Here is a 24,019-nt window from a genome sequence, read left to right as displayed (position 1 = left end):
GAGTGTCAGCAAATTGTGCGTGTGTAAGGGCAGTGTGTGAGCTCAGACGAGTGACACAGATAAAAGCTGCATGGCAAGAGAGCTAATGCGCACATACACTGTAGCGTCCTGACCTCGTCACAAACACGCTGCCTCACTAACACACATCAGTGCGCCACATATAAACCAAGCGGTCCGGCAACAACCCATTCCAACATGTATTAGCGAGTGCTAATTAAAGATTTACGCCAAAGGAACTGCCGCCACCCACATTTATAAAAGTCAAACCAAAAAAATAAAACAATTTCAAAAGTATGTCCTATAATTAAACACAAATACACTTCATTGCACGTGAAAAGAGAATTTCAGAGGGCATTGTTAAGGAACAGCACATGAAACGCCAGAATTAATCATGTCACTTACAGTATGTCTGCCTCGAGCACAAACTAAGAAGTAATAATGACACTTGCATTTAAAAAGTGCATTTCAAAGCACATTATTATGGAGCACATGTGTAAAGTCAAATTTAAAACATTTGAATTAAAAAGGTCACAAAATGAATCATGACACTTACAGTATATGGCTGCATTGAGCACAAAGGGAGGAGGAATGAGATACCCAAAGGGGCTTTTAGAGCACATTAGGGATCGCCAAATTACAGGATACATCCAAATTCAACATGTCACAAATGAATCATGCCACTTATTTATCTGTGCTGATCACTGAAGAGGAACACTACATAAAAATGTGTAATGTCACAAATTAACCATGTTAGCGATATGTCCACATTGAGCAGAAAATAGAGATGAAACATGATAACTGCATGCACAGAATGCCTTATTACATGAGGAATGGCAAATCAATCATAACAAATTCATCATGTCACAAAATGAATAATAAAACGTGCATTTCAAAGGGCATTGTTAATTTAAGACATTTTGTCATTTATGTCTGGGTTGAGCACAGATTGAAGGGGAACAAGACAGCTGGATGCACAAAAAGCATTTCAGAGCGCAATATTAAGGAACAGAAAGTCCAATTAAACGTGAAGACTTAGTACTATACTAAGCACTATATATCCTAATTTAGCCACAAAGCAACTGTACTATTGGTCATAATTATAAATTCATATGATTATTTCTGACTGGAATGTCAGTATTCCGGCCTAGTTAGTAGTTTCCGGGTCAAACAGCACAAGAGTCACAAGTGGATCTTGTTAAGTCGCCTAGTTGTGTCTCATCACATCGCTCGCCTTGAGGAACATGAAGCTAACTCAGTGTCTCGGCCATTTCCGCTGCAAGATGATGGTGTAGATGACCGGGGGGGGGGGGGGGGGGGGGGGGGTTCTTGTGGGAAAAAGGTGTGGCATTCTCCTGGGAGATTTCGCATGACGGAGGCGGACGCTTCAGCGGGACAGAGGCTTACAGTCCACAGACATGCACTTTTTTGATCATCAGTCAATATAGTTTGTAAATTAAAAAAGAAAAAAGAAACAATCAGAAAAACAATCCAACTTTTTTCTCATAAAGTTATTTTCTTCTCGTAACATAACTGCTTTAGCTTTGCGGCATTACAGCATTTCTCATAGCATGGCCACATTTTCTCTCATAAGCTTACGACACTTTGCTAAAAGCAGTACAAACGTTTTTCATGTAACACTGTCTTTTCTCTTATTGCGTTATGGCTTTTTTTCTCATAAAATTATGAAATTCTTTTTGTAGCATTACAACTTTTTTTCTCATAGCATTCAAACTTTTTTCTTATAGCTTTATGAATTTTTTCCATAGCATTACGATATTTTTCTTTCAAAATTGTGACCTTTTTTCCCTTCATAAAATAATTTCTTTTTTTAATAACATTATAACTATTTTCTCCAACCACTACTATTTTTTCTCATAAGACTTCTACAAAAGTTTCCTTCCTTTTTTTTCTCACAACTTTACGACTTGTAACATTACTGCTTACTCTCGCAATATTATGACTTTTCCCCTATAAAACTACATTATTCTTGTAATATTGCTGCTTTAGTCTTGCAACATTATGACTCTTTTTGTATTGTATAGTTATATTTTTATATTTGACTTGTGTTTACATTAGAATTACGACTATTGCAATCAGATTATAACTTTTTTCTCCAAAATAATTATTTTAACATTACGATTTTTTTTCTCGGAACATTACCGCCCCAAAATATAATTTTATCATCAAAATTACTGTATATGTACAGTATATGCGAGTAAGGAGTGCTGGGAAGCAGCAGAATACTTGACACCGGAGCGTCATATGTCACGCACACACGCGACAGACTTCAATGGGAAAAAGTGGCCGCCTGGAGAATCTCACCCCCACACCCGGATGAGAAAAAAATAAAATAAATACACCAAGGGATAAAAATAATACACAAACACAACAAAGTGACTTCCTCTCTTCATTTTTCATGCTCACCACTTCCTCTTCTGCTACATATTTGCTTTGGAAACATGCGAGTGAGCAAGGGGGCGGGAGAGAACCATTTACATAATGGAACTCCCTGCAGGGAAAAAAAAACCATCCATCTGATTCACAGGAACAAAAGATGCTGGCTAATGAAGCACGTACAGTATATGGCTGAAATAACTTTTTCATATCAGGTGCTGTGTTGACAAGTGGCGATTGTCCATTTGTGGGGCAAGTGGAAAAATGGCCGCAGGTAATATTGAGCAGTTTAATTTGTGAAAGCTTTGTTCCTAGGAAAAAACTATAGTGTACAGAAATTGCTTATACTGCTGTCATCTTGTAAAAAAAATTCTCATAACGTCGCAATTTTTGTTTAACATCTTAGTTTTGCCACAATATGGCTTTATTTGACCATTTCTTGTAAAAATAAATAAATAAATAAAAATGTGTATGTTGTCTGTTTCTTTCTAAGAATTAAAGCCGCAAGTCACTTCTTTGGGTTTGTTTCCCCCCCCCCCCCCCCCACCCTCCATTTCTTGGTGAGCATTCAGTGAAAAGTCACGCATGCTTGACAAATTTCCCTCACTTGATCGATTCCCGCCAGAGTCTGACATCCAAATCATCCCCGGAATGCTGCACTGAGTCACCGTCTGCACCTGTTGTCATGGCGATAGCCACGCTAAGCATCCTGGAGATGGAAACAACAACAGGTTGGGAGCGAAATGGAGGGCAGAGTGTCACGTGATAAGATGATTCGTGTTCACATTTAAGACCAGTCTTGGAGCTCCACTTTCACATGAGACCCGGCTGATGGTTCAGAGGTCAGGTCATAGGGTTCTCGTAATTAGTCTGCCGGCTGAGTACCAATTTTGACCTCTCACCCTTAATCTCTTCAGTCTGCAGAGTACCCTCCAAATTTGTTCTGGGGTCAATTATCAGGCAGACGGTGTAATCTCGACCCTTTGTAGTTTCCTACATGAGAAACATCTACAGTGTTGGCATCCATCTTGACCAGAGGTAGGAACATTTGGAGGAGCTTTGTGTGTTCGGAATTCGGGAACTGCTCAAAATTTAGTTCTGGGGTAATTTATCAGGACCGAAAGACGGTCCTGCTCAGGGGTTGGAACCCTTATAAGTACCACAATGGGGACATTCGTATCGTTTCAGCAGCAACGGTGATTACAGGAATAAACAACACCAACAGGAAACCCCAATAACATTTTTGTTTCAGGAAGTGCTACTTAACTACTACTACTACTGTACTACTACAACTACTGGTGTTTTGTAGGTACTTCCAGAATTGAGTCGAAGTGTCACGGAATTTGCTGACGCAATGATTAGAGCTACGTTTTACATTTTTTTCTTCTTTTTTTTTTTACTTCTGAGGCATATTTTAATTAAATAGCCTAACTCGACTGCCTGCCAGGCCCGCCGGGACAAGTCTCAGAATGCCACCGCTCCGGTTCTCGTCGAGACTTTCACAATAAAAGCTTGTCACCGAGGCACACATTCCTGAAGCAAGAGGCTCCTTTTCCAGACTTATGTAACTGCCATTACCACCTCCATGTGTAAGCGGGTGATGAATATCGGGCGAGAGCGTGACTTTTACCTCTTTCTCGCTAATATGGTGGAGGTCAGATGGATGCTTCCGCAAAGGCAAATAATGGAATACTGTATTCTTTCTTTACATTCCAAACACTTTTAGACCTCCAGAGGCCTTCCTCTTAAGCCTCCATTTTTCATCACCTCAGCATGTAAGGCTATTTATAACAGCTTTTACTGTCTCTCAGTCAGGCTGTAAAGCCACTTCATCTCCAACTGTAGTTGATGAGCATCACTGCAGGAGCCCAAAGGGGCTAACATTGTGCTAGCTCAAAGGAATACAAATTCAAGCCCGATTGTTATTATTGGTATAATTAAATTACAAAAGAGCATTGGACCCATAAGAAAATATTGTAATGGGGTTGTATATTTTAGAGAGAGAAAAGCCATAATTTGTTTTTTAACTTTCTCATAGCATTACATCTTGTTTTTCGTAAGACAATTTTGTTCTCATCGTCACATTACCATTTTTGTCTCACAACATTCAGATTTTATTCTCGTAACATTACTACTTTTTTCCTCAAAACATAAAAAAAAATTCTCGTAGCGTTACTCTTAGAACAAATTCACTGTCGAAACACTACTTTGTTCTCCTTGCAACATTATTTTCTCTCGTAATATTTTTTTCTTGCACCATCTAGATTAATTAAGAAAAAAAACTTGAATTAAGAACTTTTTCCTCACCTTATCACAACATTCCCATTGCTTGCAACATTACCATTTTTGCTCGTTTGTTCTCGTAAATTACCACTTTTTATGCGTAACATTATAACTTTATTCTCGTAATATTGGGAGTCTCTTTTTTTCTTCATGATATTACCACTTTACCTTTAATGGTACACCCTTATTCTTGCAACATTACGACTTATTTCTTGCAAAATTAAATTTTTATAATTTTTATGCTTTTAACACTACAATGTATTTTCCTCTCAGCATTAAGATTTGATTCTTGCATTATTACCACTTTAGTGTAACAATATAAAAAAATGTCCCACTCTCGCAACTTAAGGTTTTTCTTCTAAAATCATGACACTTTCGTCATAACAGGACTTCATTCTCGTAAACTTTGGACTTTTTCCCTCAAAGTTCTGCATCTAAAATTTCTCCAAAACACAGAGTAAAGTCATGTCTGGACAATTAACATAAAAAGGACAGAAAAACAAAAACAATAATAGAAATGTGAAGCCAGTAAGTGATTCGACTGTGCTTGTGTGAGTCTGCAGGGTACAGCTGTTCACTGTAATAACCACTAGAAGAGCCAATTCCAGCATCCAAAACTTGCAATCATAAAATCTTATTCATATTTCAGCAGCTCTATGTTCATGAAATGTTTTCAATGTGTGTGCAACAGCCATCAATATTTTACAGTGAATAATTGTCATCAATCTTTGTCTGCACGTTTGTGTGTGTGCGTGCGTACGCACATTGGTACTCACTGCTTCTCTCTCTCTTACTAAGCAAACGGCTTCATGCATTTGGATGAGGAGGGGGAAAAAAGGCAGACGTTCTCCATGATGTGATGGTGAAGCATGGGATGGCTGGTGGGAGGGTCGACACCACTACCACCTAGTGGAAGTTACAGTGTAGTGCAACACACGTTTGAATTCTGGAGAATAAATAAATAAATAATAATAATTATTATTATTATTATTATAACAACAACATTGCAATAAGTATGTCAACTAAGAGATAAAAAGCAATGTGATAAAAACAGAAACGGGCCAAACAAAAGCAACCAAGTCTGCTCAAACGATAATACAGTATACAGCAATGCACAGTATTTAAATTTCGTTTACCAGGTGTGTCATTATTTATGCTGTATATAATTATCTAAATGAAATGTCTTCCTTACCTGTGGCGGTCTTGCTGCGCCACAGCTAATCCCAACATCAATGTTAGCCAAAAATCCTAAAACCCTAACTGAGGCTCAAGAACCCAAATTCGAAGGCTGTGGCTCCAACCACAAATTTGAAACCCTAAAACTTGTTCAAAAGCCGAACCGAGGCTGCTGTGGCTGAACCACAGAAACTCTCGAAGGCATTTTCACGTCGCTTACTCGTCCGGGCCGAAAATAATCACGTGGGGGTTGGCCACCCTACCTGCTCTCAACCAGGGTTTTTTTTGGATGTTTTTTTGAGGGTGGTTGACAGCATAATAACAAATGCCCCCAGCACATACACTATGAATGGCACGTTGCTCGGCGAAAAATCCTACTTTGAAACCCTAACAATGATTTGAGCCACCAATTTGAAAATCACTGTTGTTGTGTCAACGCTGATATCAGCAATATTGTTAGCTATGAAGCTAGCGAACGAGTACTTCAGTTACAATGCTTCGTCCATGCGAGAGGTGGGATGCAAACCTTGGGCAGTGTTGCTGCATCATAGCTGATGCTAGCATCAATGTCAGCCACCAAGCAACTTTAAATATTTCCATTTCAATTGAGCGTTCTTTTTGTGGGGTTAAAAAAATAAAAAGTAATGCATTCTCAAAATTTCAGTTAGACGGTTGCAAACGGTTTAATAAGGTGTTTCGTTCTTACCAGAAGTGGGCATTTGCAGTTTAACAACAAGCCCAAGCTAACTAGCAAGAACTTGAGTTATGATTCTTTGCCCCTCTTCTGGGAGAGGAATTACACTCTAAAAGGAGACCATTCTATTGATAGTTTTCAATACAACGTAATTTATTAACATTATGAGCAGTTGCGTAGTCTGTGTTGTGAGTCAGAGAGTAGCTAATGTTAGCATCAAAGCTGAGTCAATTGGCTAATTAAGTACTACTGTTGTAAAATGGATAACCATGCAGAAAAAGTATGGAAAAAAATTATTATATCTGGAAACATACAGTAATTAAAGTCACATATATTGCTCATGCTGACTGTACAACAAAAAAGTAGCCTCACAACAATTTAAACATACAAACATTCAGCATAAGGATGAACTCTTTATTATGTTTGTTTGCTGTCAGTTACAACTTGCGCGCAACAACGTCTTTTTGGTGTCCCAGCAGACAGTCAAGTGCTTTAAGAATAGCATAAATGCTGGCTCATTAAATGGTAAAAAAAAAAAGAACACAGAGTAGCCAAGATGGTCTTTTAAGTGGTTTAAGGTTCTATCTTTTCCACAGTGGTGTTTTTACTGGGTGATGCCTATGACACCACAAGCCAGCCGTCCGCCAGCGTTGCCAGTCTTTAAGCTCTCTTCGTTACCGCCTCTGCCCAGGTCATCGGCCTTCTCGTGGATCTGAAACACAGGACTTTTAATACTAATTCTAGTCAAGTCTGTGGAAGAGCAAAGATGAAAGATTACTTACCACCATGGTTCTGCCAATGATAGCGTACTGGCCGGTGAGGGAGATTGCACTGTCTATGATGTTAATTTTGGCTACGTTATCAGCACCTGCGGTCACGTTGCCCAGGTCGCCGACATGCCTGTCCAAGCATTTTAAGACAAAACTCACTAAAGCATGATGGCAAGACAAATGGCAGATGACGCAATTCTTCCATACACAACTACTGGAGTAGGCTGCGGAAAAGTGCTACCATTAAAAAAATAAAGATAATTAAGAGGGCACAATTTTTCCAGATCTAACTACACTGTAGTCAGCTGCCTAAATGGGCTGACATCAAATATAAAAGAGCCATAAAAACAGAAATCAGACAGTAATCTAGAGGAGTGCTATTTTTCAAAGACAATTCCCTAAGCAAATGATTGATAACACATCAGCAAAGGGCACAGTTATTCCAGATCCAACTAAGTCTACAGCAGTCTGATGCCTTTACAATAATTTTGGGGGGGGGGTTTATAAAAAAAAATAATAATAAAAAAAAAAAAAAAAAGCCTGACTTTTCCAATAAACAGTAGAAAGTACAGATATGTATTCAATATTAGGGAGAAAAAGTTTTAAAAATACTCCAACACAGATACCTGGAAAAATCTACTTAAGTACAGTAACAACATATTTGTACTTCATTCCCACCACTATGAACAAGACATACCTGTCTGCATCCTTTGGACCAGCGTGAGATTTGTTGAACGGGTTGAAGTGAGGGCCTGCACTGATACACCCTAGCCAAGACAAACAAGTAATGCCCTCATGTGACATTTCCTATTTAGACAGCACATGCGATTGTCTATTATAACCAACCGTTAGTGTTGTCTCCAAAGGCGTGGACGTGGAAGCCATGCTCGCCTGGAGTGAGGCCTTTGATTTCTCCAGTCAGCTTCACCGGGCTGGAGTCGCTCTGACGGGGTCAAGAACAGCAGCAACACAAGACCTGTCAAGGCCAGATGACAACTTCCACCGGCAGACGTAGGCACCAATTGGTGAGGCGTATTTTAAATTTTTTTTTTTTAAAACACCACAGAAAAGCTTGTTTAGTCCCAGTTTGGCCAAACCATCGAGAGCCAAAGCAGACACCTCACTTGTTTTGCGTGAGGTTCAACGCATCGTAAGGCGCAGGGAGGATGACAGCCCGGTTCAAGCTTTTCATATTTGTCACTGGTTGCCAAGTGACCGGACAGGAAGTGGCCTGGTGCCTTTTCCCCCTTGTTTGGGGATGAAGTAGGTTGTAGCACCACGATATGGACTTGTCACCTTTATAAAAATCCCTGGCTTTAATTTAATTGCAGACATGACAAACTTTTTAGCAGGAAGGAGTCCATTGCTCGTTTCAGGACTTTGTCCCTATCCCCTGCAGATAGCTAGGGTTCACTGTGCTTGATGAAAGCAGAAGCATTGCAAACAGGAGCAAAACCGAAAGTTCAGAGTTTATTATACCGAATCGTATCGGATTTATCGACGGTTGGCTGGACCCGATGCCATTCACTGATGTAACTTGTCAACAGGACAGTTTGATAAGATATGGCCGTGACTCAGCACTTTCACTCTGCGGGGCACACCTCAAAACTATATTTAAAGCAAGAGACGTGGTCATTTATATAAGGCGAAAATTGCATTTTTTAAGCGTAAACGCGACTAAAATGTCCGAATTACGCAACAGGTGTGGAGATGCCCGTTAATCATCAATCCTTCGGCGTACAAAGGTTATGACGCAATTTACTTTTTCGTTTCTTAACTATTAATTACTAACAAACTACACACATTGCAATGATAACCAACCATTGACTTTAACGCGTTCGACTGAAGGACACTGTACATGTAAGGAAATGACGTCCTTTTAGGAAGCTAGAACGACGCGGCTAGTGTTCGCTATGCAACGACGAAAGTGTTCGCTATGCAAGTAACTAGCAAAAATATTGTTGGGGCGGGGAAACAAAGTGAAGTTAACATTGAGAATTTAGCGAGCTAACTTGCACACGAGCTCCAATACACCGTTAATGTGCCTTAAAACATGACAAAATGGTCTTTTTACGCCATATAACTGTAACACCTGTTACCTCCTGTTCGAAGTACACCGTCCCGGTGGTTTCGCCGGCTCCTTTCAGCACACAAACAGCTTTAAGCACCATTTTGTTCGCAGTAGTTTGAAGCGTAGCCACCTCGGATTAAAGCTATAGAAAGTCGGTGAGAGACTAACAGAGAGAGAAGGAGGCAACCTAGCTTTTCTACCGGTGGCTCTCATTGGGCGGGTGCTCTAGCCAGTCAATCAGAGCGAGACCACCGCCAAAACCTCGATGTCTGATTGGGCGATTTGTGCATACGTAGGCGCAACCAGAAACCGGTGACGTAGTGTCAATAATCAAGTGTTTCGTTCCCCCTGGCTGACAACATACAAATGTGATGTACTATATATTCTTGTGGGTTTGTGTGATTGTTGTTTGTGAAAAATGTTGCAATAAAAGAATATCATCAAAATCAACGTTACAAATTATGTTTGTGTAGCAAATAGCATACTTTACAAAATAGTTTAAATTCATACAGCAAAACAGCGCAGCAAAACTATTTATTAGTTAATTGGTAAATATGAGCCCGAGCTATGCTTTATGTTTCTTCGTTACAATCTTTGTAATTTTATTATTTGTCTTTCCGGAGTTGTTTTTGTGCCCACATTGATTTACATTCGTTCAATAGTTTAAAACGTTTTTTGTTTTTTTTAAATAAACATATATACAATCAGGTGTCATTAAATAAAAAGTCAAACACATTTTCTAAACAAGATAATGTCAATTTTTCCTTCCAGTTGTAGTTTAAAACTATTTTTTATTAAATAATTCAAATGTAAACAAAAAGTCAATAAATTGTAATTCACATGAGGGATTGCACTAAATTTAAACGTGTACTTTTAATTGTATATTTTTTTAAATGTATTATTCTCTATTATTTTTATGTAGACATTTGAAAATGTATTCTCTAAACAATATGTAGTTTTTTTTAAATTAGGTTTGAAATTAGTAACATTTTGCTTATATATTTATAAACAACTTGATTTCTATTTGTATCTGTCGTCCCTGTAGACCTTCTGCACTGTAGTCTTGCATTACTTTGTATGACAGGTTTTTAAGAGATTACAACCATCAAATGAAAACACACAATTTGGTAGAAAAATAGTTTATTAAAAACATTTTTTGTGGCTGAAATGTTGAACATTTTACATCCATGTCTTTTTGTAGGGTTAGCAAAAACGTTCACACAGCCGAAGAGCTTAAAGCAAAAGTAGAGATTCCTTCTGGGTCCTTCATAAGATGTGCTCTCAGATGACAAACGAATAGCATCATCATGATAACTGCGCTAGTGACAGTGAAAAGCATATTTACAGTGGAGAGCCCTGGCAGTCGCTTGACTCGGTTTTCCTTCGGGATTTGAATGATTCAAGTCGGGGGGATTCCGGATGTTACAGTAGTTTGTCAATGCAAAACAAAAAGTGCGAGGAAAAACAACAGCAATCTACTTGAGAATAAATTGAAAATTATTGATAGTTGGGATTGCCTTAGCCATTGTTAGACTATCCATCCATCCATATTCCGTACCGCTTATCCTCAGTAGGGTCGCGGGCGTGCTGGAGCCTATCCCAGCTATCTTCGGGCGAGAGGCGGGGTACACCCTGAACTGGTTGCCAGCCAATCACAGGGCACATATAAACAAACAACCATTCGCACTCACATTCACACCTACAGGCAATTTAGAGTATTCAATCAACCTACCACGCATGTTTTTGGGATGTGGGAGGAAACCGGAGTACCCGGAGAAAACCCACGCAGGCACGGGGAGGACATGCAAACTCCACACAGGTGGGGCCGGGATTTGAAAGCCGGTCCTCAGAACTGTGAGGCAGATGTGCTAACCAGTCGTCCGCCGTTAAAATATCCAATTAGGCAAATTAATTATGTAGTATTAAAGCTGACAACTCAGAGGAAAAGCTTGCATAAAGTTCTGTCCATTCACGAGAATTTACTCTCAAATCCAAATCGAATCAAAGTATGAATAATTTCTGAAAGTTACATTTTGCACGTGATATTTTAACCCTCCTGAGCACCACTTTTAGAGCATCAAAAGACAGTTTAACCTAAGCATTGTTTTACATTAAAAAAAATCTAGATTTTTCAATTTTAAAAGGTAAAAGTGAAGAAAACTGTTTAAAAAAAAAAAACAAAAACAAAAAAAAAACAAAAAAAGTTAAAAGTTAATATACATACAAAATGTTGCTGGGTATGCAAACCATGCAGGAAAAATGTACAAACTGATGAAACATTTATCGAAGGTTAATGTTTGTTAAACTGGGGTGAAATTAGTACATGTAGCCTCATGTCACTGCCCGAGGGGAAAAGGGAAAAATAAAAATTAAAAATACATTTTTTTTTTTTTAGATTTCTAAACTTTAAAATGGGTAATTCCAACAGCAGGGTAAAAGTCAACCATATTCAATTTGTACTCAAAAGTGTATAAAAAAAAAAAAAAAAAAAAAGACTGAAGTTGAAATTTTTAAAATAAAATAAAATATAGGCCTACACACATTGCTGAGTATGCAAACCATGAAGTCCAGTGGTGTGAAATAAGGTGTGTATATTTCTGCTCCCCTTTAGCCCCCAGTGTTGAATTAAAAAATAATCAAATAAGAAAAAAGGCCAGCAGAAGATATCTTGTGCTATTTTTTCACATTTAAATTTTGTTTTCCTACAGGGTCAATTGCAGGAGGGTTAAAGGTAAACATACATGTTAGGTACTCCAAATGTATGCCAATTTGTAAATGGAGTGAAGTTATATGGCGCTTTTGTCTACACCATCGGTGCTTTAAGCGCTTTACAGCCGCTCACATTCTCCCATTCATGCACAGATTCATACAGCAATGGATAGCTGCTGCCATGCAAGGCGCTGCCAGGCCCAGTGGGAGCAATTTAGGGTTCAGTGTCTTGCCCAAGTACACTTCGACAACGGACATTCGGAGCCGGGACTCGGGGGGAGGGGGGGAGCAGATGACTGACTGAAGTTGGATGGGAAAAAAAAAAAAAATGTCATTTGGGATGGAGTGGTTGCAAACAATGAAGTTATAAAAAAAATCTACAAACATGATTAAATAGGTAAAAGATGAAAGTGCTGCATTCACACAATGTACAGAAAGGGGAATTATGCAACATGTTCACTTGGCGCACAAGTCAGTTTGTGTAGATGGAGACATTGGGCACACTACGACACAGCTTCCTGTTTGGCTTCGACGGGGGGTGGCGGCGCCCCCGGGGACTCGGCAGCAGGAGGCGCCGACTCGTCAGTTTTTTGGGGTGCTTCGGCGATGGCGTCAGGGGTCCGAAGCTTGTCCATGTTCTCCAGCTCGGCCAAGCGGTCGTTGCGGTCCCACCGGGTGGTTCTCTCCCGCCGCTTGGGCCGCTCCCCTTCTTTCCCTTTCTCCCGGGCTTCCCTGCTGCCGTTCTCCCACTCTCCCCGGTCCCGCCAGTCCCGTCTGTCTCGGTCCCATCCGCCCCCGTCCAGCCTGTCCCTCGCGTCTGAGCGGTCACCGCCAAACGGGCGCCTCGCCGCACCGCTGAATCCTCGCTCTCTCTCCGGTTCGCGGTCCCGCTCCCTGAATCCCGGGCGTTCAGCCCGGAAAGGGCGGACCTCCTCGTCCTCGACCGCACGCGGGGCACCGGGTCTGAGGAAAGGAGGCAAGGGGGGACCTTGAGGGGGCGGTCCGTGGGGCGGGAAGGGCGGTCTCATGGTGTGGGGTATCGCAAAGGTTCCTTTGGGCGGAGGGGCGTCGTGGCGCATCAGGGGCGGGTGGTGGGGCCCTCTGGGCACCATCGGAGGCGGGACGGGCGGCAGTGGGAAACGCTGTGCATGCAGCAGAGGAGGGCCCGGGGGGCGCTGCAGCGGGATCAAACCGGGCCGGGCTCCCAGCAGACCACCTGTCGGGGGCTGGATGCTGCCACCTGGGGGGATGCCCACCTGGTTACCTGCAGAGAACATAAAAACACATTTTAAGCATATGCTACTAGGGTTGCAAAATTTCAGGAATTTTCCAGGTTAATTTAAATAATTTGATTCTTTTAAAGCCATACACACTAAGTCCCAGATTGTACAATAGTACATGAGGATGGCAACCCTAAGGGGACAAAAAAAACTGCACCTGAAATCCACATTACCATATTTAATAATGCAAAATAATGTTTTCCCCAATTACTCGATTAACTGGTACTAATTGGTAGAACACTCTCTTCTAAAAATATTCGATAGCTGCGGCTTTAGTTGTCCCAATCCTGCCTAAAAACAACCAGATTTCATGCAATTGCAGTGGCACCTTGACTTACAAGTGCCCCAACCTTTTCGAGTTACAAGCCATAAAAGATTTATTGGACAAGTCTTATCATTTTAGCAGTTAGCCTATTGGCACCGACACGTCATCTTTTTTAATCGCCTTCGGATATTTTCTGGTGTGTTGCAACTTTTAGCCTGGTAGCTTGTCCACATGATTGAAGTTATCAACGAAAACATTTACATTGTATGTAACATATGCAAAGTTAGCATCCGGATGGCTACCAATGCTAAGCCTAAGTTGGACAGGTGCGAACATAGCACAACCTGGAAATGAGAGTGTTGATTTTTACTTGAAATGGCTTTTTGCAGCCAGCTGCTCTTAGCATACTGTCACGCAACAACGTTTGCAATAGTTTCTGACTGTCCGCGACTAACAGGACGAAGCGAGGTGCTACTGATAAGCTGCTGCCACTCTAGACAGTCATTATGATGTAATAACTCCAAATGGAATGTAGACATTTAACTTATGTCATTGGCATGTTTGCGTTTAGCACCCACAGACGAACAAGCCTCATGGGCCTGAGTAGTTATTTTAATATATTTGGCTATTTGCTGTGTTTTCCTTCATTTTGTGTTTATTTGTGCACTTTACTCGCTTACCACTTCACGAGCAAACCTTCCTGTTTACATTCTTGTGACTAATAATAATAATAATATTGGCATCATGTTGTTTGTTGTGACGCATTTGGGTACACTTGGGATTTTTACTATATAAATGCCACCAATGTTTTCAAACCCAGGACCAGGGAACGCAAACGACAAAAGCAACCTTAAAGTGGTTAACATAAAAAAAAATATGAAAAGAGAAGAAAGAGTAACTAACACATGGCTCCCATCTGGTTGTTGTAGAAGTTTGGAGCGTCCAGGAGCTCATCATGTTTCCTGCTGACCAGAGGCATGTCTTCGCCTTTGGAGGGCGGCGGCGGCATGGAGAGAGGCATGGCCCCTGGTGGGGGGAAACCTGGGGGCGAGAGGAAGAGTTATTAGCCTGTCATTTTGGTTTAAAGCAGCCATTTTAAAGTAGGTCCCTGGTGTGTTTCTCCATGAAGTACCACGCAAGTGATTATGTGAAAAGGCTGCGAGCGTCAGTACAGGTGGTCACACACGGATGTGCTGCTACGTAGCATTTCCAGCTGTCCTTCAGAGATTAACTTGTCATGAAATATTTTGTCCGATTGCTTCCAAAATTTGAACCACATATACTAGACAAATGGATGTCGCTAAAGTGAGAACAATTTTAGTTTTTGTCATTGTGTGCTCTGCCCAGTGCATGGCAGCAAAGTTTGATGACTTGCCATACAACACAAAACTAGTAACTCCTCAAGGCTAGAGTTTGGCCGACGCTTTAATTACAAACCATTTTAGTTTTTGTAATTGCGTGTGAGTGGAGCATATGACTCGCCATACAATGAATTAATTACCATCCTTGAAAGTAGCACTGAATCCTCCAAGGACCTTTTCATCGCTGCCCACAGCTTTAATTATTATGATTATTATTATTGAATATTATGTTAACGTGGGAGTGTTTTAGATACCTGGAGGCATCTGCATCGGGTTGAAGCCTGGTCTAATGAATGGTGGTGGGGGCATGCCCGGTGGGAAGGAAGGTGGCGGCATGCCCATGGGAGTGGGGAAACCGGGTGGTGGCACCGAGCCCATGCCGAGCATCGGCTGCTGCATCGGAGGAACCTGGGGAAAACGACCACGATTATAGAACAGTTCAACAGATTTGTATAGAACTCATTAGATAGCTAGAGAACCTGTGTAGGAGGAAGCGGAGCCAACACGTGGGCATCCTCGGGCTGCTGCGAATCATCTCCACCGTTGTGGGTGAGCTCCTCTGGGTTCTCCAGAGCTTTCTTTACAGTGCTCCACTCTGTAAGTGACATACAAGTAAGACCAATTAACATGTTAAAAGCATAGCAGAGTTGTGTAACATGTGTGTGCTACCTGGCGATAAAGTGTCCAAATCCAGGATTCCTCCTTCCTTGAGCTCCTCCAGCTGCTCCTCCCTGACTTTGGACCAGGGCACATAGGTGACACCAAGCTCCACGTCCCAGAACTGCTTCAAATCAGCCTTGATGCCTTTGTTCAGAGCCCATGCTATCTGTACCCAGAAAAAAGTGTTTATTCCACTTAAAATGAATGTATGTTTATGTTGAAAATGTAAAGTGGTATTGGTGGCGTAGTATCGGAGCATTTGTTCGGGTCTGAGTAGGAGTACAGTGCACAGTATTGGCCCTGATAACATAGTATCAGTGTATCCCCACCCAAAAGGTTCCTGGATCTTTAGAAAGTACTAGCCCTAACAGAGCTCTGAAAAATTACCCTCTAACTAAATTGGTCCCTAGATCCGGGGTCCTGCACTTGAAAAGCACTAAAAGACTAGTGGCTTTTCCTCATGGCCCGGATGGCGTATTAGTTTGAAGCGGCCATTCAAGTGTCACTTTTCCCATTGTCAACGCTTGGATGAAGCTTTAGCAATAGTGTTTAATACCTTGATGGCTTTTTGGTTGACTTTGGAGGAGCCTCGACTGAGCTTCTGCAGGGCCCTGAAGGCGTCCTGTCGGTGGATCATGACGATGTAGGCACAGCCTCGTGGAGGAATCATCTACAGATAACGCACAAAGTTGAGGTTTCCACCACTCACAGGACCTTTAAAGCACATTCACATCCCTTTTTGTCTGCTTACGTTGATGGAGTCGATCTGTCCAAACTCCTCCAGCAAACACGCCACATCCTGCTGCTGAGTCCTCTTGTCCAGCTGGCCCACCCATAGAGTTGTACTGCAGACTGAAGAGCACACAATTAAGCCCAGTTACAACAAACACGGAAGCATTCACACTAAAGGATTGGTACTCACTGCTCAGCGTCTCATTTTTGGGCGGCGGGAGACCTTTTTGTCGCCGCTCCCGTTCACGTTCCCTGTCCCGGCGTTCCTGCGAGCGAGAGCGCGGGGAATGGTGGCGTCGGTCCCGCGAGCGTGAGCGCCGGTGACGGGAACGACGCGTGCGGGAATTGGACCGCGATCGCCTCCTTTTCGGGGACCTGGATGGTCAAATTAAATAAAAATGGTTTACCAATACATTCTCTTGATCCTACACTAACTTATCCACATGCAATGCAATCTAGCATCTAGCCAACGGTCCAACATCGGCTATTGGAAAATTAGCAATTGTGTGTTTACAATCATAGGTTAATTGAGGACTCAAATTGCCCGTAGGTGTGAATGTGAGTGTGAATGGTTGTTTGTTTGTATGTGTCTTGCAATTGGCTGGCCACCAGTTCAGGTTGTACCCTGCCTCCTGCCCGATGATGGCTGGGGTAGGCTCCAACACGCCCGCGACCCTAGTAAGGAGAAGCGGCTCAGAAAATTGATGGATGGATGTTTACAATCAAACTTCAGCTCGCAGCCATCGCAAGTGACGTCATGCACACCCTCACACTGGTCAGGGGTTGGGGATGTTAATCATGTTCCGCTCTCTCATCTACTAACAGCTTGACACATGTAGGCAGTGCAACAAGAAGGAATAAAACTCTGGTCCTCCTGTATGCCAATGCCAAGGGAGCTCTTCCTGTAAACTTTAATGAGAAAATAACATTTATTTTATATTTGCTTATATTATTGCATTTATTGTGATTTATGTTTTACGTACAATACTTTGTAACAGCTGTGGCGGCTGTTCTAAAGTTTCGCATGATCCTCCACCACAAAAAACTAGCAATAAAATTCAATAACCCAAATCATCCACTGGCTAACCCACATCTGAATCTAAAGCTGTGCTTGGGGCTCTTTTTTCCAGAATTCCTCCATTAGCGTACCCATTGTAATTAAATGTAAAACTAGTGTTTGGGACTCCATTTCCCATGATACGCCACCAGCATACACAAAATTGAATCTTAACTAGTGTTTGGGACTCATTTCCCACTGTCTGTAACTGGTTTACCCACACTTTATCACATCTATAATTTACATCTAATTAGTGTCTGAAACCTCATCTCCCATGATCCTCCACTGGTTTACCTGGAGCCTGATCGTGACGTTTGACCATGTCTGCCATCCCTCATGGAGGACCGGTCTGCATCAACTGTTGAATCCTAAAAATGTCACCAAGAGGTGATGGTTTGAGTTGGTTGCTAACTTTTAAACACTCATAAGCTCAGAGGGCTGCTGCTCATCCTCCACATTACCTGCTGTTGCTGGGCCGAGTGAGGAGGAGGAGGAGGATAAACTCCTGGGAATCCAGGATGTCCCACAGAACCAGGGAAGGGTTGGCCCGGTGGAACGTGCCCCATCTGAGGTATCATTCCTGTGAAGCCTTGTCCTGGCATTAGTCCATAAGACGGGAGCTGGCCGTTGGGAGGGAGAGGACCCTAAGGAAGACAAATGACATTTTTTGACTGCAATTCATTGTTGCCTAAACGGGCTGGTGTAGAAATCAAAACAAAGTATACAGGAGGAGAGGGCAGTCATTTGCACGACCATTTTGAAATTATTTCAACATCTGAAAGTAAACGCCAGAGGGTGCCATTAATTCAAGGTAGTTTGCCATCTTAACGGGCTGCTGCAGAAAACAGGAAAGTATTTGTTGGTGGGGGGGCTAGGAATTTTGTCAACAGGAGGGTTGGGGATGGGGTCTTCCGATTGAAAACTATTTGTCAATGGGGGGTGGGGGGTTACTAGAAGCGGAAGCCCTGCCTGTGGCGGAGGCAGGACTTTAAGGGCACTGAGTTTCTCAAGTCTGGGATCCCTGTTAAAGGGCTGCTGTAGGAAAGTTAAGAAATCAGAACACGGCAAGCATGGACATTGGACAGCAAGTATTATGACACCATTATTTCAGGTTGAACTAGTTTTCTGGCTTAACAAGCAGCTGTAGAAAGCAAATCTTAGGATCACCTGCTGTGAGAAGTCCTGAGTCATGCTCATCACAGGTGGCTGCAAGGCTTGAGGCGGCTGCATACTGTCACTATGACAACAAAAACGACATCATCATTATTAGCTTCGCTTTTTTGTTTAACTTTCAAGACAAACATGCTTCTGAGTATGTAATATAATCAATCGAGGACTTACAAGGCCTGTGAGACATTGTCCTTGGCGTAGTCTCCGCCTTCAGGTTCGTCGTCGTAGTCAAAACGATCCAATAATGTCTAGGGGAAAGGTAGTTTATTTTTAACACGTTAGCAACTGTTGTGAAGGATATATTAACAGTTGTGAAGCATGACACCTTGTCAAATGCCGTCTTCTGCTGGGCGGCCTGGGAAGGATGTGTGAGGACATTGCTGAAAACGGGAGAGACGCTTGAGGTGTCGGAGTGGGGTGCGGGTGGAGGCTGAGGGGTGGGTTCTGCTTGCACAGGCTGCTGCTGGAAGTTCTGAAGCATCTGCTGGAGCTAATGAAGTTAAAAGCATATAATCTAGTAGGGAATGGGTAAAAAACTACAGCCCCCTCCAAAGGTATTGGAAGTGCAAGGTCAGTTCCTTTGTTTTTGTTTGGGCTTCAGATCAAAAAATGAATATGAGACAAAAGTTCAGAATTCCATCTTTTATTCCATGGTATTTACATCTAGATGTGTTAAACAACTCAGGACAGAGCACCTTTAGTTTGAACCAACCCACTTTTCAAGTGAGCAAATGTATTGGAACATGTGACTGATGGGTGTTTCTAGTTGCTCAGGTGTTGCCTTTAAGATTGATTGCTTATACATTAGATAGTGCTTGTTTTTAGATTTAGGTTTCACCTGTAGAAACTGCATTTTCTGTTAAGAAAATATGAATACCAGAGAGCTGTCTATGGGAGAAAAGCAAACGATTTTGAAGCTGAGAGAAGAGGGAAAATCAATCAGAGCTATTGCACAAACATTGGGCATAGCCGATGCAACAATTTTGAATGTCCCAAAAAATAAATAAACTACTGGTGTACTGAGCAACAGACATCAAACAGGTCGGCCAAGTGTATCAACAGCACTTGATGACAGAAACATTGTGAGAGATGTGAGGAAACACCCAAAGACAATAGTCAGTGACATCACTGCCAACCGCCACAGGGCAGGGGTGAAGGTATTACAATCCACTGTTCAAAGACTTTGATAGAAGACATATACAGGCCATACCACAAGATGCAAACCCCTCTTCAACAAAAAGAATCAGAAGGCCAGATTGGATTTTCCAAAGAAGAGATGCGCCACAAAAGTTTTGGAACAAAGTTTTATGGACGTGATGAGACCAAAATTAACCTATAAGTGATGGAAAGGCCAAAGTATAGAGAAAGAAAGGATCTGTTTATGATCCAAAACACACAAGCTCATCTGTGAAGCATGGTGGATGTAATGTCATGGCTTGGGCTTGCACGGCTGCTTCTGGAACAGGCTCACTAGTCTTTATTGATGCTGTAACTCATGATGGTAGCAACAGAATGAATTCTGAAGTCTATAAAACCATTTTGTCTGGCAATTTACAGAAAAATGCATCCTAATCTAATCGGGAGAAGCTTCATCATGCAACAAGACAATGATCCAAAACACACTGCCAACACAACAAAGGACTTAATCAGGGATAAAAAGTGGCCAAGTCAATCACAGACCTTAACCCAATAGAGCATGCATTTTACCTCCTGAAGAGGACACTGACGGGAGAAACTATGAAATTAAGAACTGAAAGAGGCTGCAGTAAAGGCCTGGAAAAGCATTTCAAATGAGTACTGCAACAGTCTGCTGAAGTCAATGGATCGCAGGCTTGATGCAGTTATTGCGAGGAAGGGATATGCAACCAAATATTAAATGTTATTAACTTTGAGTTAATTAAATAATGGCTGTTCCAATACTTTTGCTCACTTGAAAAGTGGATGGCTTCAAACTAAAGGTGTTCTGTCCTGAGATGTAAATACCATGTTGTTCTGTTGTAAGATGTAAATATCATGAAATAAAAGCTGGAATTCCGAACCTTTGTCTCATATTAATCTTTTGATCTGAAACCCAAATGTTTTCAGTATGCAACAAAAACAAAGGAATTGACTTTGCCGTTCCAATACTTTTGGAGAGGACTGTATGTCCAAATATACAAGCAATGCATTTCATAACAACTATCTCAGACCACACCAACATTGTTTCAAACTAATCTCTTTGTAAAATCACTGGCAGGCTGTCAATTGCATGCCCCCACCCTCGGAAAAAAAAAGTACACTCACCTGTTGACCCTGCGTGGACTGGAAGAGCTGCGCCACGGTGGTGAAGGGGTCCTGCTTTTGCGGCGGCGCACTGGGTGCCGCGGCCGCCTGGTCTTTGGTTGGGGTTGGCGGGGAGGAAGCTGCCGTGAAAAACATAATCATAATCACCATTATTAGCTCAGTGCTACTTAGAAACACAAGGACGGTTGCATGTGGCAGACAATCACCTGGATCTTCTGCATAAGCCGCAGGGCAGCTGCCGGCGTGAGGCGCCGGGCCGCTGCTGGTGCCGGCGGCCATGTCCAGGAGGGGCTGAATGACGTTGCTCTTGAATACGCCGTTCTTTTGCCACAGGTTCAGTACGCGCACCAGCTTACTCTGTCAAAACAACACAGGAAATCCTGTTACCAAGTATACTAAGATAAGTAAGTTTAACTTAATTTATGCAGAAATCCTGGTAAATCCAAAGCGTTCACAGACTTTTTTTTTTAAGAAATCTGTTTTTTGGCCTGTTTTACTGCCGCTTCTCCTCTTGACGAACTCAGTAGGAATGGATTATTTTCCATTTCCAATAGTGAGGATAAGCGGTACAGAAAACAAATGAATGAATGAATATTTCCTACAGGGAGAGAAAAAACATCGTTCTTCTTACTCTGTCCTCCAGCGGGCAGAGGCAAAGGTTCTCAAAGGTGCCCACAATGTTTTTGGTGAAGCGGGGTCCAAACACATCCTTGTCAGCGCCAAACTGGTGCCTCGACTGGCGGACGATGGAATCCACCACATACAGGCCTGCCACCTTGTACTCAGACTTACACTGCACACAAAAAAAGATCACGTTTCATTATTATTATTAAGCATTTTGTCCAATGTTTTAATTTTTTTTGGTCTCACCTTTTTAATGAACTTCTCCACAATCTGGACCACGTGCTTGTAGAGCTGACCAAAGAAGTCAAGTTATAACATATCGTACGTATATTATATTGTACATATTGGTTATATTATGACGTGGCGTCCTTACTTTCATAGCCTTAATGGCCGACTTGGTGATGGAGATCATCTTGGCGCGAGATATTGGCGGCTTAGAGTCCATCAAGGAGAATAACTTTACAGGAAATTAAAATATAATGCACCTTTTAAACCATTTAATCAGTAAACATCAGCACTAACTAATGAAAAGCCACTTGTGCAGAAGTGTGTCTGACTAATTGACAAATAAAATCATAAAATGGCACTTCAGAGGCATAGTGGTACAGTCTGTTCATTTCAATAAGAAATTACCGAGATGCGACGTTGCCATGCGCATTCATATAATTCCATGCAATTTAAGACGGGACAGTGACAACAGCTTTCGCGGCTTCCCACCATCACCTTACGCCTCTGACACTACGCCAGAAGCCTGCCAAATTCCCCACTTGGTACCTTACACACACAGGGCAGCAAGCCGGGAAAAAGTCTGCTTTGATGGACAATGTGAAGGGGTCACTGGCAAAATTTCACACCATGCTCACACCCCTTTCCACAAAAGTGGTGTTCAGCCTGTGTAATGGCATGAGCAGTGCCTTTCACACAGGCCATTTAATCCTTCTTTTTGCTCACTGTCCTGAGTAAAATTAAGGATCAGCTTCAATTCCGTCCCGCATTTGTATCTCGCACACAGAGCAGCAAGCAGGGAAAAAGGTAGTTCCGATTGCCAGTTTGTGAGGGGCCACCATCACAGTGTGAAGTTTAACAACAGAGCAGCAAGCAGGGAAAAAGGTAGTTCAGATTGCCAGTTTGTGAGGGGCCACCATCACAGTGTGAAGTTTAACACTTGAGACTCGCTGGCGTTGCCCCTTTGTGTTGAATGCGGTGCCAGACGCTGGCATTGCCACGCATTTCATCATCTAAATGTGTGAAGCTGCATCGGTTGCGTGAGGGAACGCACACCACTTCAAGCAGTTCTGCATTAAAAAAGTGACCGGCGCACAAATGCAGGCCTTACTATGACAGTACTTGCTTGGAAGGCAGTGTGGAAGTGGCCAGCATTTAAGCGGCTAATGACGCCCCAGTCCCGCTTCTCTACAGTACGAGTTTCTAGCTGGTGGACGTGACAACAAAAGGTGGTGGACGACATGCATATATTCGTGCTAATGTTGTTATTAGGTCTCCTACAGCAATATCTCCTGCTTATAATATCACATACGATTCGTGACATGCACTCATATCTCGCCATCATAACCATAAAGTCAAGATACTAGCTTTGTGGCTCAATGTTAGGTCATGCGAGTTTAACGCGTTGTGGGGCAACGTCACCGAGCGGGCCAAGTGTTAGCAAAGCAAGCACAATTCTTTCTATTTTAGAATGATACAAACGTTTTTGGTTTTATTTTAAACACCAGTTTACAGCAACAAACGCTAAGGCGTGTTTAAATTATCAGAGAGCTCGACGGCCACAAGCGAGGCCCTCTCGGCGTGGTCAAACACGTCTCCTCCGCCGGACCCCCGAGCGGCTGCAACGCCTCCCAAGTGAACCGGGAAGCTGGCCTTACCTCCTGGTTGAAGGCGTTGACGGCGTCCATGGTGGTCCAGCGGCCCCCACCGGCGACGTCCCCCCCCCAGTTCGCACCTGCTGCCGGCGACGTTTATCCCAGCGAGGGTTACCACAACATGTCCGCCGTTCGTAGCTAAGGCGGCTAGCCTAGCATCGGAGCAGGTTAGCTATGCGTGCGAGGTCGGCGGGCGCGGCAAAGCATCCTGGGAAGTCTACGCTGTAGTTACACCTGTTGGCCGACAGGTGTCGGTGTTTCTGCTCAAATCGATATGAAGATGACAGCGCGCTGTAGCAGCCCGGCTAACCGACGTTCCTATATGTCGGCCATGTTGGAAAGGTCGACATTCCCATCAAGGGCAACGTATGGACGTTGAAACTTGCTCATTTCTCCACCGGGTTTTATGATGTTTACGTTTTTGTAAACGCGAAAGCGTGCGATATCAATATATTTGGGTAAAGAAAATATTGTTACATGTAAAGGGTTACTCCCAGTTCCCTTATCGTAATTACATGGCGTTGTACGCAACCGTACCATAACCATATATAACGATGTTATATAAGATGTCCCATCTTCTTCTTCTTCTTCTTTAATGTCAACTAGTGGG

The 24,019-nt window shown here is 42.5% G+C and overlaps 2 protein-coding genes across 2 annotated transcripts; both read right to left on the bottom strand.

The window, feature by feature from the left end:
* Positions 1-6,940: 6,940 nt before the first annotated feature.
* Positions 6,941-9,579, bottom strand: sod1 (superoxide dismutase 1, soluble). Its single transcript, XM_061752360.1, has 5 exons — positions 9,417-9,579; positions 8,164-8,260; positions 8,015-8,084; positions 7,330-7,447; positions 6,941-7,259 (listed from the first exon to the last, which is right to left on the bottom strand). Exons 1-5 carry the CDS (start codon positions 9,486-9,488, stop codon positions 7,152-7,154), a joined length of 465 nt encoding a protein of 154 aa, XP_061608344.1. The 5' UTR covers positions 9,489-9,579; the 3' UTR covers positions 6,941-7,151.
* Positions 9,580-10,511: 932 nt separating this feature from the next.
* scaf4a (SR-related CTD-associated factor 4a) lies at positions 10,512-23,624 on the bottom strand. Its single transcript, XM_061751245.1, has 19 exons — positions 23,413-23,624; positions 21,903-21,986; positions 21,776-21,820; positions 21,537-21,698; positions 21,112-21,262; positions 20,906-21,024; positions 18,948-19,112; positions 18,794-18,870; positions 18,620-18,689; positions 17,914-18,096; positions 17,747-17,820; positions 16,586-16,770; positions 16,415-16,515; positions 16,220-16,333; positions 15,673-15,829; positions 15,483-15,598; positions 15,258-15,411; positions 14,546-14,683; positions 10,512-13,361 (listed from the first exon to the last, which is right to left on the bottom strand). Exons 1-19 carry the CDS (start codon positions 23,440-23,442, stop codon positions 12,601-12,603), a joined length of 2,886 nt encoding a protein of 961 aa, XP_061607229.1. The 5' UTR covers positions 23,443-23,624; the 3' UTR covers positions 10,512-12,600.
* Positions 23,625-24,019: the final 395 nt, after the last annotated feature.

The sequence above is a fragment of the Phyllopteryx taeniolatus genome, chromosome 17 (assembly GCF_024500385.1).
Source record: "Phyllopteryx taeniolatus isolate TA_2022b chromosome 17, UOR_Ptae_1.2, whole genome shotgun sequence".
NCBI lineage: Eukaryota > Metazoa > Chordata > Actinopteri > Syngnathiformes > Syngnathidae > Phyllopteryx > Phyllopteryx taeniolatus.
The sequence above is the reverse complement of the archived record's forward strand: the minus strand, read 5'-3'. Positions and strand labels throughout refer to the sequence as shown.